This window comes from Rhamphochromis longiceps, linkage group LG1 (assembly GCF_057381845.1).
Source record: "Rhamphochromis longiceps isolate RC_006_pf linkage group LG1, R_longiceps_female_GT1.1, whole genome shotgun sequence".
Lineage (NCBI taxonomy): Eukaryota > Metazoa > Chordata > Actinopteri > Cichliformes > Cichlidae > Rhamphochromis > Rhamphochromis longiceps.
This window is the reverse complement of record NC_140557.1, coordinates 15,482,070-15,495,314: the sequence shown is the minus strand read 5'-3', so window position 1 is coordinate 15,495,314 and position 13,245 is coordinate 15,482,070. Positions and strand designations below refer to the sequence as shown.

Genomic DNA, 13,245 nt, shown 5'->3' with positions numbered 1-13,245 from the left:
TGGTTGAAATGACAATAAAGCCACTTGACCTGAATTAATGCATTAGGTAGGGTGATCTTATGATGGTGAAATGATAGCTTTGCGCATTTATGTTAGACATATATTTTTCAGCTTACTGTACAGTTATCCTGTTTTGGGTTAATTTAATTTTGCCTTTCACTTTATTTATTTATTTATTTATTTATTTATTTATTTATTTATTTATTTAGTTATTACATTTGTACAGCTGTACATAAATAATGGGGTGAATGGTTATGGCTGAGTTTTCCAAGATGAGCTGCAGAGGCATATTTTGGACACCAGATGGCAGTAGAGACAGCGTCACAGTAAATAATAGAGTACACTGCTTGCACTGGTTTTTGTCCATTAAATGATCACGTTTTTGTGCAACTAAGTGTGTGGGTACCTGCAGTGGCGATATCAAGGTCAAAACCTTTCTATAGGTGATTCTGTCATGCTTTATGCCCTACATTCAGAGCTTTTCTTCTTTGTCAAACCACTTCCCTGTCCACCACAACCCTTGGCTTACACTCAAAGCCGAGGGTTGTGGTGTTTGGGCTTTGGTGTTCATTCAAATAATTACTTGAATGAACATAAAAAAAATCATGGAAAGGATTTCCACATGATTAAATTGCTTTATTTTACCATCATGCAATGCTGTTATTCCAACTTAATGTACTTGAGTTGGACCAACTTAATCGATTAATGTTGAATAAACTTATTTGCTGCAGTCAAGTCCAGAATAGAAAGCCATTTATTAAAGTGTAACTCTGTTCCATGATTATTTTAGGTTCATTTAAAGAGTTATTTTTTGGAGTGTTCAACAAAATATAGTCTGGTCAACATAAAACTTGTCATGGACATCTTTTGCCCTCCAATTTAATGGATTTATAAAATTCATATGGTTTTATAACTAGTAGTATAATAGTAGGTGGGCTGGAGCCTATCCCAGCTGTCAGAGGGCGAGAGCCAGGATACACCCTGGACAAGTCTATCACAAGTAACACCGTATGGCCTCTTGCACTCACATATGGGTAATTTAGAATCACCAACCACCCTTGCTAGATCGTATCATCTCAACAATAATAAATTTAACTAAAATTAATTTCATGCACTGTAGGAACATAAAAAATTTTTGTTCAAATTATTTTGTTCAAATTACAATTAGACTCTTTCCAGTCGTTAAAGGTGACTGTACACACCATTTCCCCGGACCACATGCCCTCGTTATGTTATTCTTATTGGCACGATTAAACAGTGTACATTCAAACTGTAACCCTCACCATCATGGATTCTGCCAACAAACTTAGTAGAGGTGTGTACCACGGACCCAAAACAGACCAAAAAAACCACTGAAATTAAAGTTTATTCACTTTTTCAACTCTTCAACACAGATTTAAATGGAGCATGAGCTGCTAATACATTGTGTGATATGCAGAAAGACCTGCAGCTGATTAGCTGCCATCCTAAGCCATTTCTGTCATAATTATTAGTACACAGTCATTAGGAGATTCAGAATTCTAGCAATATAAGCACCAGTATATCTCCATCTGTGCATCGAGTTATTATGCTGCTCTGTAGAGTGGAAGTTTTACATCTATCTCACCAAATTTACACTTTTTCCCTTCTGTTGCCTTTAATTTTACAGTTTCCAGAACTCACAGTGGGATTATAGCAGGTTCACAAACAAATAAGAGTAGATGAGAAAAGTGCAAAAACTCTAAAATGTGGACCATATCTTGATACCAGTGTTTAAGACAGTAGTTCTCAGACTGTGGGTAGATGCCACTTGTGGGGCATTGAGTTACTGCATTAAAACGAAAAAAGGTATCATGGGGACCCTATAAAAAGGCTCTAAAGCAATACAATGAAAATCATGTGACTATAGTTACATGGATGACAATCACCCAATGTTAGTGGAGGAGGATTAAGTGGGGCGTGCCAGAAAAGGTTTGAGAACCACTGATTGAAAATTAATCCAAATGTTATGCAAATGTTTTTGCTTTTATTTGGCCTTAAAACAAAGTACTAAAGAGAATAGTATTGACAATAATTAAACAATAAGTTATTGTTTAAAATCTTTCATTAGATTCTGTTTAAATTCAGTCATCATTAAATTAAGTTGACAGAATAAATAAAAAACATTCCCATTAGTAAATTGGTAATCTAATGCACCGATAGAAAAGTGGCTGTTAAAAAGCTGATACTTTCCAGTACAGATGGTTGGATTGTGATCAGTTTAACAAGCCAAGATCCTTGCTTTGGTGACCCCGTGTGAATAAGAAAGCAGCTAAAAGCTTGCTTAATCTCATCATTTCATTTCAGACTGTACACTCACACACAGCTGTAGCCTCTGTTATGCCCCCTGTTTGCTATACTTCTCAAAGCACTTGTTAATAATAGAAAAGTTAGAAAATCCCAGCGACTTTATGGCAGCAGCTACATATCGCAGATTCTCTGAAATATCTGCTACGGCTGGCAGCAGTGGTGGTCATCTGTGCTCTTTGTGTCTCTACCAGTTGATGTTTCGGGGCATTCTTCTTCCAAAAATGTCATTGCTGTCTCTTGTTGGATGACTGAACTATCGCAGCTCATATGTTTTCATTAATTTACACAGTAGAGGGACTTCTCCAGGCATTTCTGTCAGTGACAGTTTCACAAGAGTCACATTGGCACAATACATCAGTCCAGTAAGCTGATGGCTATTCATGTCATATAGTATTTATTCACCTATATAGCTATTAGATCCGTTTCCATCCATCAGCTGTATGTTTGTTTCCTTCTTTTTTCAGTCTGTATCTCAGTCTGCGCATCTCTCTGTTTACTGTTGTTTCAATAATATCTGTTAAGACTTTGAGTGACTGTACTGATGTCTGGTTGTCCGTTCATCCAGATCTCTCGGAGGATCCTCTCCCGCTCTTCTAGCCTCTGGGCCCGGTCCAGCTCTGATGACACACATACACAGAATAAGTTTTATGGACACTGTCCATTCATGTTACTGTCAGATTTATTATTTATTTATTATTCTATTTGAAGATAGGAGCATGTGTGTGTGATTATGTCTGGCTGCCGTGCTCATAGAGACATAACCAGAGCGTCACACCAACACAGTGTGAGATTTCAGCAGTCTTATTCTAATTAATTCATTGCTGTGGACACTGTGCAACATGGGTGAACAAACAGTATATAAAAGATGGCTTCCAGGTCTGAAAGGGGAAACCAGACGTGCTTTAAACTTGCATTCTAATCCAGCAGGGGTGACCTTTGGTTGCAAAAGAAGGCTGTTGGTATTGAAGTCTATGAGAAAATGAGTCTTTTGTAGACTTTGGTAAACACTTTCCAGATGAGTGTTATGTCTGGGTTTCTGTTAGCTAGTTTGTGGACTATGTTATTGGGCTTCTAATCCACCAATAAGTTATAAACACCGAGTCTGCCTTTATGTGTCTACGCCCTATAGAAGCTTGTTTTCACCAATAAAATGAATAAATAAATCAAATTGCCATGCAGCTAGCTGAGAAAAATTTAGGAGTGCATGCCTGTCTGATGTTTGTGTTGCAGTAAAATGATGCATAATGAATCATAAATACAGAGGAACATGTGTTAAAAGAAGCACAACACAATAACTTTATGTTAAGTCTGCTATTTGAGTAAATGTACTTTCAAAACTGCTTTTTATTAAAACATTTCACTGGACTACGATTCATATCTAAAGGATCGGATCATCTGAATCACAGCAATACTATGATGTCATATGATGTGTGGGGTATCAAATTAGGAGACCTTATTTTAAAGGAAACAGCTTGCTGGATGTGTGAATGATGTCTTAGTGTGTGGATGGTGACATTGGTGTGCGTCAGTGTCTGCCACAGATACCCTCAGCCGATGTGAACATGGTGGCGTGCATTAGGGATCTCTCAAAGCGTCTGCGTCTCCGGGCTGATGGATCAGTTGTGTCATCCCAGTCCTCAGACTCACTTTCCCCAGTGGGCCCAGTCTCTCCAGAGGGGACGACGGCAGTATTGTCTGGGTTACTGTCTGCGGGCTGATGGTGGTGACAGCTGTGATGCCGACGATGTTGGAGTCTGTTCCTTGGGCGATGGGGAAGATTGTTAGTGTTGCCATAGTGGCAGTCTGCTCGACAGTGTATTTGGAAGACGATGGCGCACAGTGTGACAAGAAGGCCAACGCACATGCCGCCAAGAAACACAAGCGCTGTCCTCTCGGGCTGGTCTGTAAGAGAGGCAGGATAAATCAACAAATAAATTAACTGCTGTTTCATCCTTCTCTCAGTCCCTCCCTGCACAGTCTTTAGTCTTTATGTACTACGTTTTCAGACATCCCTCACCTGTCTGTTGTCTTTACACTGTTTCCACCTTCTGACCTCCACACATCTGTCTTTGAGCCAGTGGGCCAACGTCGCCGATCCCTTTTCAGCTTTCAATGCCAGAAAAATGTTTGACATGTTTGTATCTGCTTTGTGTTTTCTAGATCAAATTAATTTTAGTGCATGGGCCCTAAAGCCCCTAGTTTGGTCTCTAGAAGATCAGACCAGTGAAACCTTTTCCTTCTTTTATATAGTGTAAAAATGCATGTATGTTCCCATGTAAAAAGAAAAAAGAAATCAATAATAGGTCTTGCTTTTTTCAAAATGAGTCAGTCTACTGTTATTACAAAGAAATATTACTGCCGTAAATCAAAGAACCATCTTGGTTCAGTGTAATGTAACAGAGCAGCAGTAATATTTTTGTCAGTTAGAAAGCTGTGAAACATGTGGCTCAGATTAAACTAACAATGCAGACAAACACTCTCATGAACTAATCCTTTCTTCATGATTTGATACACAATCCATCCTATGTGGGAAAATACAGTCAAAGTGTGATAAATGATTCCTTTTTTTCTGCAGTTTTCACATGTTCTGAAGGCAGATGTCAAACTTTTAACAGACCTGTTCTTGCTCTTTGTTTCATACCCCTAGTAGGTTTATGTGCTAATATTATGTGCTAAGTTAAAGAAATTAGCACATAATATTTGCTCATCACATCAATCCCACATAAAAGCTTCTTTTTTCTTTCTTTCAATTGGACCTACTGTACCTGCAATGAAGGTGTAAGCAGCCAGTATGTTGCTAAGCAATGCCATCTCCTGGGACACCACCTTCACTTCCATATTTGGGCTTCCTGTTGTTGGAGCGCTCATGTTGTGGTTACTATTTTTCCTGCAGAAGTCAGTTCAGCACCTCATGATAAGGAGGATTTTCCCTGAATTCTTAAACCTGTAAATACCCTAAAACATAAGAATGAGAAACAAATTAGAAAATGAATAGCGTAAGTAACTTCAATAAGTCATGTACTAAAGCTAAACTACATTCATGTGAAAAAGTTTGTTTTCTCAGGACTGCATGCAATCCTCAGAAGAAGAAAAAACAAGTATACCCTCACTACAGGAATTAAGAGGGAAAGTAGCAAATAGGTGTTGCTAATCAAATGCACATGATTGATCGTCAGAAAATGTGAGCACCGCTATAGTTTTGCCAGTTTGCTGGTTGAGAGCATTTAAATGAGTGCTAACACAATGCAACGATCTTCCCAAGTGTGGAGGTCCCAGCAAATTCACCGAAGGCCATGCAATGCTCAGTGAAACTGCAAAAAAAGAGTTACAGCTCATACTTTGCTGGCCTCAGTTAACATGATATTACATTTTGTGACAATACAGTTAGAAAATGACTAAGCAAGGCAGCAGGGCTTAGGTTTGCCCCACCTGAACAAACCTCAAAACAAACAATGTTGTTTGGACAGAAGAGACCAAAGTTGGAGATGATGTACAATAGCATGCTTGGTGAAAACCAAACATGCATGTCAGGGCAAACAACGCATGTGTCAAGCACGGTGGTGGAGGAGTGATAATTAGCCCTAAATCCTGGCCACAAATGGATCATGAAATAGAACAATGGTACCAAGCAGAGCAGCAAATCTACCACGTTTCACACGTTCACGTGAGCCAGTTGTCCACATTAAAGTGAGTACAGGGGAAGGGTGGAAAATAAAGGTACCCCTGGTAACCCCTTTTCAGTTTATCAACAATCAAAACTGTGGCTTTATGGAGACAAGTCAAAGTGGTTAAACTGTCATTTAACAAATTAAAGTTAATCACAGAGGACTTTGAAAACACTGATGCCTTACCCATCAATCTGTACCTCCCTCCCAGTTTTCACCATCATTATCAACATGCCTGAGCTGTTTTCCTGCAGCGTTTAAAAGGGAAAAAAAAAAAACAATAATTAGGCATCCATACCTCAGATAATATTTTGTTTTTGGCACAAAAAACACGCATGTATTCACACATTCTTTTGTGCACTTAAGTCAGTTTTGCAATATCTGTGCAGCACACAGACATGAACACACACGATTTAGTGCAGAGCTCATTCACTTGAGAGAGGGTGTTTGGAAGTAAAGGAAAGCCAGCGTGGAGATTTTCAAAACCAAGTATTTTTACACAAAACAGTTCATAGACGTGGACATTGTTTTAAACGTGAAGATTGAACATCAAGGATTTGATTCAGAATAATTTCTTACTTTGTCGACCACTAGGTGGCAACAAACAGCTGCGAGTGTTGCTGAAAGCTCAGGAGTTCAAGGCTTCCCATTAAGACTTTGCGAACCTGGCAACAGACTCAAGCACACATGCTGCCGTGCACCAGCTTATAACTGACAAAGCAACTTTAGTGCTGAAAAGCGCTCATTTCAAATGTGCTAAAGTTGCAATGCAGATGTGTGGAAAGAAAATAAAAGCATAAGAAGGTTGCAGTAATGTCTCAGGACTTAAACAGCTTGGCTGTAGCTCTGCATAGATGGATGTTTGGCTTTGAGCACACTGAATTGTAACTTAAATCACGTTAACTTTCAGCTTTAATGCTGTGCCTTTTAAAGCCTAAAAGAAGCACAGCCTAGAATCAAGCTCATGTTTTTGGCTTGCAGACAGTGCTATTCGTGCTTTTAGATTGTTTTAGTGTATCAGCCTGAACTACATCCTCCAGCTAAAATCTTTGCTGCTACCTAATATTGCAGCTCAGCCGAAGGGGACATTGTTAATGTTTAGTTCCTGTCATGCTGTCATGAGCATGAGTCTCTTCGCACAGACAGATGCGCTTCTTTTTACAGAGAAAATGATTTCTACATGAAAGGGCTTACAACAACGTTTGTTTTTGAGTAACCGATTTCTGGGAAGTTTATTTTCCCCCACATGTATTTTTTGTTTGCTTTGAAGAACAGTTCAGCCGGATGCATAGGAATTACAAGCCAGAGCAAAAATAAATGTAGTGGTGGTGAATTGTTCCTTTAAATTGTCTACATTTACTCTACGGTTTATTAGCGTCTCTTGTCAGTGAGCTGAAAACATGAAAGTGGTTTTTAACATGCGCACATTTGGCGCTGACCTGGAAATGTGCTTGTTTCAGAGAGACAGTCCATCAAGTCCGGGCTTCAGAGAATGTCATAAATTACCCACACTAACAAGAAGTGTAAGGGGGAGGTTTATTTTTATTTTTATCTAGGCCACAGAATAGAGTGTATTATATACGGCCTTTGGTCTGGACATAAAGATCCAAACTTAGACTATCCGGGGCATTTCTTTAAGCTCAAGCATAAAGAGTATGACATGATGGTTGGTGTCATATACAGTAAGTGATGATTATTAAACACTGAAATGAGTAGCTAAATCTCAGGGGGAGAAATTATTAAGTTACAATAAAGCAATATTAATAGTAATTAATAGTAAGAAGAAATACAACAATAACTCTTTAGAATAACCAGCTTAAATTACAAATCATTGTGTTTGAACTAGTTTAGTTCTGTATTTAAATTTCATAGCCCCTGTGTTATCAGTGTTACTGAACTCAAAGCTCGAGTGGCTTTTGGTGTCATTTGGACAAAATAAAAAATTTGAATAAGCTTTCAGAATATTGTAATTCAAGTCTGAAATGGTCTGGACGTTTCTAAAATACTTTGCACAGTCTCGCCTGTTACAAAAGACTCACAGGTCTTTTCATATCAGAACAGATTATTTATGTTTCAGTGTTGGAAATAAGATGCAGTGGGTTAAACAGAAGACCTCAGAGCACAGTTTATATCTTGCGTGAAGCCAAAAATCAGCTCTGACATGTTCCTAGCACATATGGAGGACACATATGGAGGACGTGCATTGCTTAAAGCGTAGAAGTATGACTGCACGAGTGGGCTGTCTATTCCAGCAGTGTTTTTCTTTTCTTTTTTTTTCTGTATTTCTGCAGACTGCAGTTTTAATGGTTCACATGATTCTTATAATGTGTATGATGGAGTTTGAATGACTTTACTTGTACAGCACCAAGAATAAACCTGTCCCCATCAGCTAGGCCATCTAATAAAAGCTCCCTCTTCCTAAAGATAATCCTAGAGTGTTAGAAAACTGAATTTATACATTAACACCCGCAGCCCTGCAGACATTTACAGTCTTGTTAGAGATAAATGAAAACTTGTGTCCTAAGATACTCTTATTCTCTGTAGCTGCAAAAAATGATGACGATAATGATTAAGCAAAATTTCCAGAAATGACATATTAAATCTGAACAATGCTTAATGCTTACACAGAAAATGTGCAAAGCACCTCAGAAAGACTTTTCTTTTCTAGCATCTTCTTCAAATAAAATCTCGCTGTAAATAAACTTTATTTAATTTCATAAATGTGATTTCCCCACAGATTTAATACACGTTGTGTGTTCTCCATCAGATTACTTCACGAAGACTCTTTTCTTAATGCCAAACAACAGTAAAGATATCAGCCTATGAAAAGGCAGCGTTTATAAAAATGAACAATGACACTTTTAAACATGTAAATCTGAACTGTGTAGAAATACAAAGATGCCAAATACAGAATGTTGTGCTCTTGAGCTGCACAGCTGTAAAGACACGGCATTGAAATTTAAACTTGAACAGATGAAAAATGGATGAAGCTCTGAGAGAAGATCAAACTGGCCTAATTTCTCTGGATGTTTTCAGCTGTAAAAACGCTGAAGCGCAGTGCTCTTGACCTGTCGGGAGAAACTAAGAGGACACTAGAGAACAAATCTGCATTTTATCTGTCACGTTTCTGGAAATATGGGCCAAGCGAGAGTCATTTTTGTCCCCTCCTTACTTACTGTTAGGCATAAAAAACACACACCTCGCGCTTTTAATTATGTTAGAAAACAAACTGAAGAGTCGAAAAGCAACTTGTCATCACGGGACATACAGAAGCAAAGAATAAAAAAACAAAAAAGGCAAATCGCATTTCATTAAAGTGCAACATAACACGAGCAAACATAACACAACCTCCAAGCCCTTCTAAAGTCACTGACTGTCAGGGTCATTTTGTGATGTTGTGTGTAAATGCTGCAGGACATGACTGCCCTTCTCTCGCCCACTCCCCTGCTTACTCTTTCTTTCTGTCTTTAAATATGACAGTATAGCTTCCTGTATGTTACAAAAAAAAAAATAGCATTATACCATCATTAATAATTTATAGTTATGGGTATTAATCACACCTTTTAAAAAAATGTAACACCTATCTACCTTCACAAACAAGCCGCGGGACAAAAAGCAGATGTTCATCAGTATTAGAGTTGAGTGGTGAATGAAAAGTCATGCAATAAATTCCTATCAGCCAGCTGATCGCCACAGTTATGTAATGACATTAGTATGAGACGGTTGGCCTGCTGCCAGCTCATTACAGTCAGTCACACTCTGTTCAGCAGTCTAGAAATAATAAGCTGTTTACTCTGATGACTCAACTACATGCGAAAGGCTTTTTCTCACTCTGTACTTCACAGTCGGTCGATCGCACTGCAAAACTAAGATTTGCGATGCTCTTCTTTGCTTTCTTCCTTAAAAGCACTTTTTTTCTGATTGTTTGTCCAATAAATATGAAGCCCGTAGGGAACCCGAAGTCCTGCAGAACCATTGGATCAGTGCTCTTGTGTGCATGTGAATGTGACGTCGTACAAAGGCGTGGCAGTCCTTTGGGCACTGTTCACAGATTTAGGCAGTGGCCGGTCTTTCAGTCAGGCTTTTTGCACTTGTGCGTGCCATCTTTCGTCTTTTCATCCCACTGAAGCAGATGTTTTTCTTTGAAGCTCTCCTGACCCAACTACATTTCAAGCATTTCAAGTGACCATGTCAATATTGGCGGCTTTATGAGCATGTTTGTAGCTAATATGTCTTTGTGGTGATGGTGTGGCCGCCCTGGTGAGTGTTTCTTCAAGGTTCACAGAGGAGGTATTTGGGGATTCAGCCATCTTCTGTATGGTGCACATGATCAGAGAAAGCCTAGTTTCTGGAGGAGTGTTGCTTAGGGCAAAACATCTCTGGTGGGAACTTTTTCTTTCCAAGAAATGCAGAATACTCAATGAACGCAGTGCACGTACAAGGCATGAAATTCCTTCTGCTGATGTGGAAGTGTTCATGTGAGGTTCATGTGCTCACCACACTTTTTGTTTACCTTGCAAGGTCTTTTTTCATACTTATTGAATTGTATGCTGATATGTTAGAGACATTCAACATTTCAGCCCTGGGTATTTATCTTTTTGATGCTGATCGTTAGAATAAAGTGCCTACATGACCCCCACAGCATGCAGTGCAAGAGATAGGACACCAGTCCATCAGTTATTGGAGGCAGTTTTTGGCAATCGTGGGACACAGCTGGGACACAGCTCCCTCCTCCCAGACAGAGGAGTTAGTGGAGTTAGCCAAGGACTGGGCATCTGGCACACAAGAGCAATGGTTGGCCATCACTGCTTTTTAAACAGTACATGCCTGAGTTCTTGATCTCCTTTTAGATTACTGGATGTCCATGATGCTTTCACTGCTTTGACTGGGTTTCAGCTTTATCCCCTCAAATAGGTCGACTTTAACCTATTTGATGCCCACATCTGCTCCCACTGTATTCGGGAGCAGAGCTCAGGCATTACCTACAAGGGCGGCTCTAATCGCTGTGTTTTGCCAACAAGAAATTTAAAACACATATTTAAACTTTAACTGAACTCATGAATTTGCTTGGAGGGGTTTTCACGAATGCTAAAAGTTTATATCTCATATGTTAGATTGGCTGGATTTGTTTTAAATTGGGTCTGCATAATCTAGGATTATGGCTCAGAGAACGTGAAATTTTGCAATGATATGATTAAAGTTTGTGTGGTTTGTTATACTGTATGTATAAATGTACATTTTTAGCAAGAACCCCGGTTCGATCCCCGGTGGACACAGAACTCCCTCTGAGGTTGCGTCGGGAAAGGCATCTGGTGTAAGACTATCTAAACACGCAGAACTACTCGCTGAGGTGACCCCGTATGAATAAGGGAGCAGCTGAAAGTGGCTTTAATGCTAATTTTAAAATACAGAAAATTAAGAAATCAAAAGTCCATCGCTCTCTTTTCAAAACATGCAAAATCAATTACACATAAGTCTTTATTGAAATGCTTTGAAATTCCCATAGCTACAGTTTAGATCATCTCACATATTAAGTCACTTCTATTATTTTACTAATATTTTATTACTAGTCGTACTTTATGTGAACCATTTTTTATTTTCCTAAACATTTGAACATTTTTGCCCAAAGTATTGGATAACAGAGGTGAAGCCGGCAGAATAAAGTGTGCTTTTCTTCAGGTATTTTGTTGGGCAGTTATTCCCAGCTTTGTTCGGTGATGATGCTTCAGTTTGTAAGAATAGGTGTGGCAATCAATGGCTACCTATGGCTCAGTCATTTACTCTATGGGGATGCAAAGTTTCAGTGATCACATCTCTGTGTGTCACTGCAGTCCATACATGTGATACCTTTCCCAGATATTATCCAGAGTCCACAGGGTTATATTTTAAATCTTTTTAGTCCCATCACTGCAATGAAAGCAATAAAGGCATATATCAAGCTCCTTATATATTAATTTTTTTCGAGTGAAGTCTCCTAGACTCCAGCCCGAGGTGTAAAACATGTTGCGCCTTTGTTTTCATACACACTGATGCTCTTCTCTCTTTTCTTTTTTTGCATGTCTGGCCAAATTCTTATGTGGCACAATAGCTCTTTGTTTTCCTCCATGTGGTTGAGAAAACTATATAGTTCCTCCGACCCGTGGTGTAGTCCACCACGACACTAACAGAACATACAAAAGCTCTTCCTGCACAGGCTCAATCCTCCACATCATGCTCATCACACTTTAAGCATATTTCTTCCCCCGTGTGTGTGACTGCTGATACTAATCTAACGTGACACTGGCCTTTCCCTCTGCTGCTGCACCGGAGCGAGAGTGTGCACGCAGATTTAGAAAAAAAAACAAAAACGGAAACAAGACAGAAAATTAAAGAAAGGAAAAAAATTACTTGGCGGCACAAAGAGTAATTATATGGAGGGAAAAGTAATCGAGCAGTGAGAAAGACAGATTTGAGACTTCCTACAAAATCATAATAATTACAAGCAGATATAAAAACCAGCAGTGGTGTCACCATGAGCAGTTATCAGCACATGTAAATAAAATGTTTTTACTTACATGTTAATAATCTGAAGAGCCCATCTGCTCTCCTGTCCTCTCATTCCTCCTTTCCTCTTTACTCTGGTCTTCTCTTTTCTCCTCCTCTCGGTACTCCAATACTCTGTGCTCGACTCTCTCCTCCCCTTTTTTCTCCTCTCCTATTATCTCCACTCTTCTCTTTGCCTTTCTCTCAAAGAATACCAAAAGAAGACTAACAGTACAATTATAAGTATAAATCTCCTCTGCCCTCCCACAGTTGTCAGACAGGCCCAAAAGCCTCCGTCTCCTCTTCTCTTTCTTATGTAGATACAAATTAAAAATGTCAGTCATTCTCCTTTCATGCCCTCAGTTCTTCTTTCTTTAATGCCGTAGCAGCAGGAGGAGAAGGTACACTGCTCCGACTGTTTTCCAGAGTGCAGCTTTCCTTTATTCCGTTTTAGTTTTCTTTTTAGAGCGAGACATAGGTCAGCTCCTCGGGGCAGAAATGTGACATGAGAGACCCCGACAGGTCTGCCGAATCTCTCTCCTCTCTCTCCCTTTCCCAAACGTCTGCATGCCCTCCTCTCTGACTCTGCTGCTTTTTCCTCTTTCGCTCAACAACGCACACACAGCAGGACACATGTGCAGTTGTAAATGAAGACTCGCTGCCTCTCCTCATTTGCGCTTGGTCTGTTTTTCATGTGGAGCGCTCAGCAGGAGGGAGGAGAGAGAAACAC

At 39.4% G+C, this 13,245-nt stretch overlaps 1 protein-coding gene across 1 annotated transcript; it reads right to left on the bottom strand.

Moving 5' to 3' along the window:
* Positions 1-1,421: 1,421 nt before the first annotated feature.
* Positions 1,422-13,037, bottom strand: eva1ab (eva-1 homolog A, regulator of programmed cell death b). Its single transcript, XM_085410992.1, has 5 exons — positions 12,548-13,037; positions 6,180-6,241; positions 5,094-5,283; positions 3,874-4,230; positions 1,422-2,945 (listed from the first exon to the last, which is right to left on the bottom strand). Exons 3-5 carry the CDS (start codon positions 5,194-5,196, stop codon positions 2,833-2,835), a joined length of 573 nt encoding a protein of 190 aa, XP_085267118.1. The 5' UTR covers positions 5,197-5,283; positions 6,180-6,241; positions 12,548-13,037; the 3' UTR covers positions 1,422-2,832.
* Positions 13,038-13,245: the final 208 nt, after the last annotated feature.

Excerpts from the sequence above, each read along its gene's own strand:
- eva1ab (XM_085410992.1), bottom strand. The coding sequence starts at position 5,196 with ATGAGCGCTCCAACAACAGGAAGCCCAAATATGGAAGTGAAGGTGGTG. Across the intron at positions 4,231-5,093 it reads TGCTTACACCTTCATTGCAG|ACCAGCCCGAGAGGACAGCG; the intron begins GTACAGTAGGTC and ends CCTCTCTTACAG. Across the intron at positions 2,946-3,873 it reads CATGTTCACATCGGCTGAGG|AGCTGGACCGGGCCCAGAGG; the intron begins GTATCTGTGGCA and ends GTGTGTCATCAG.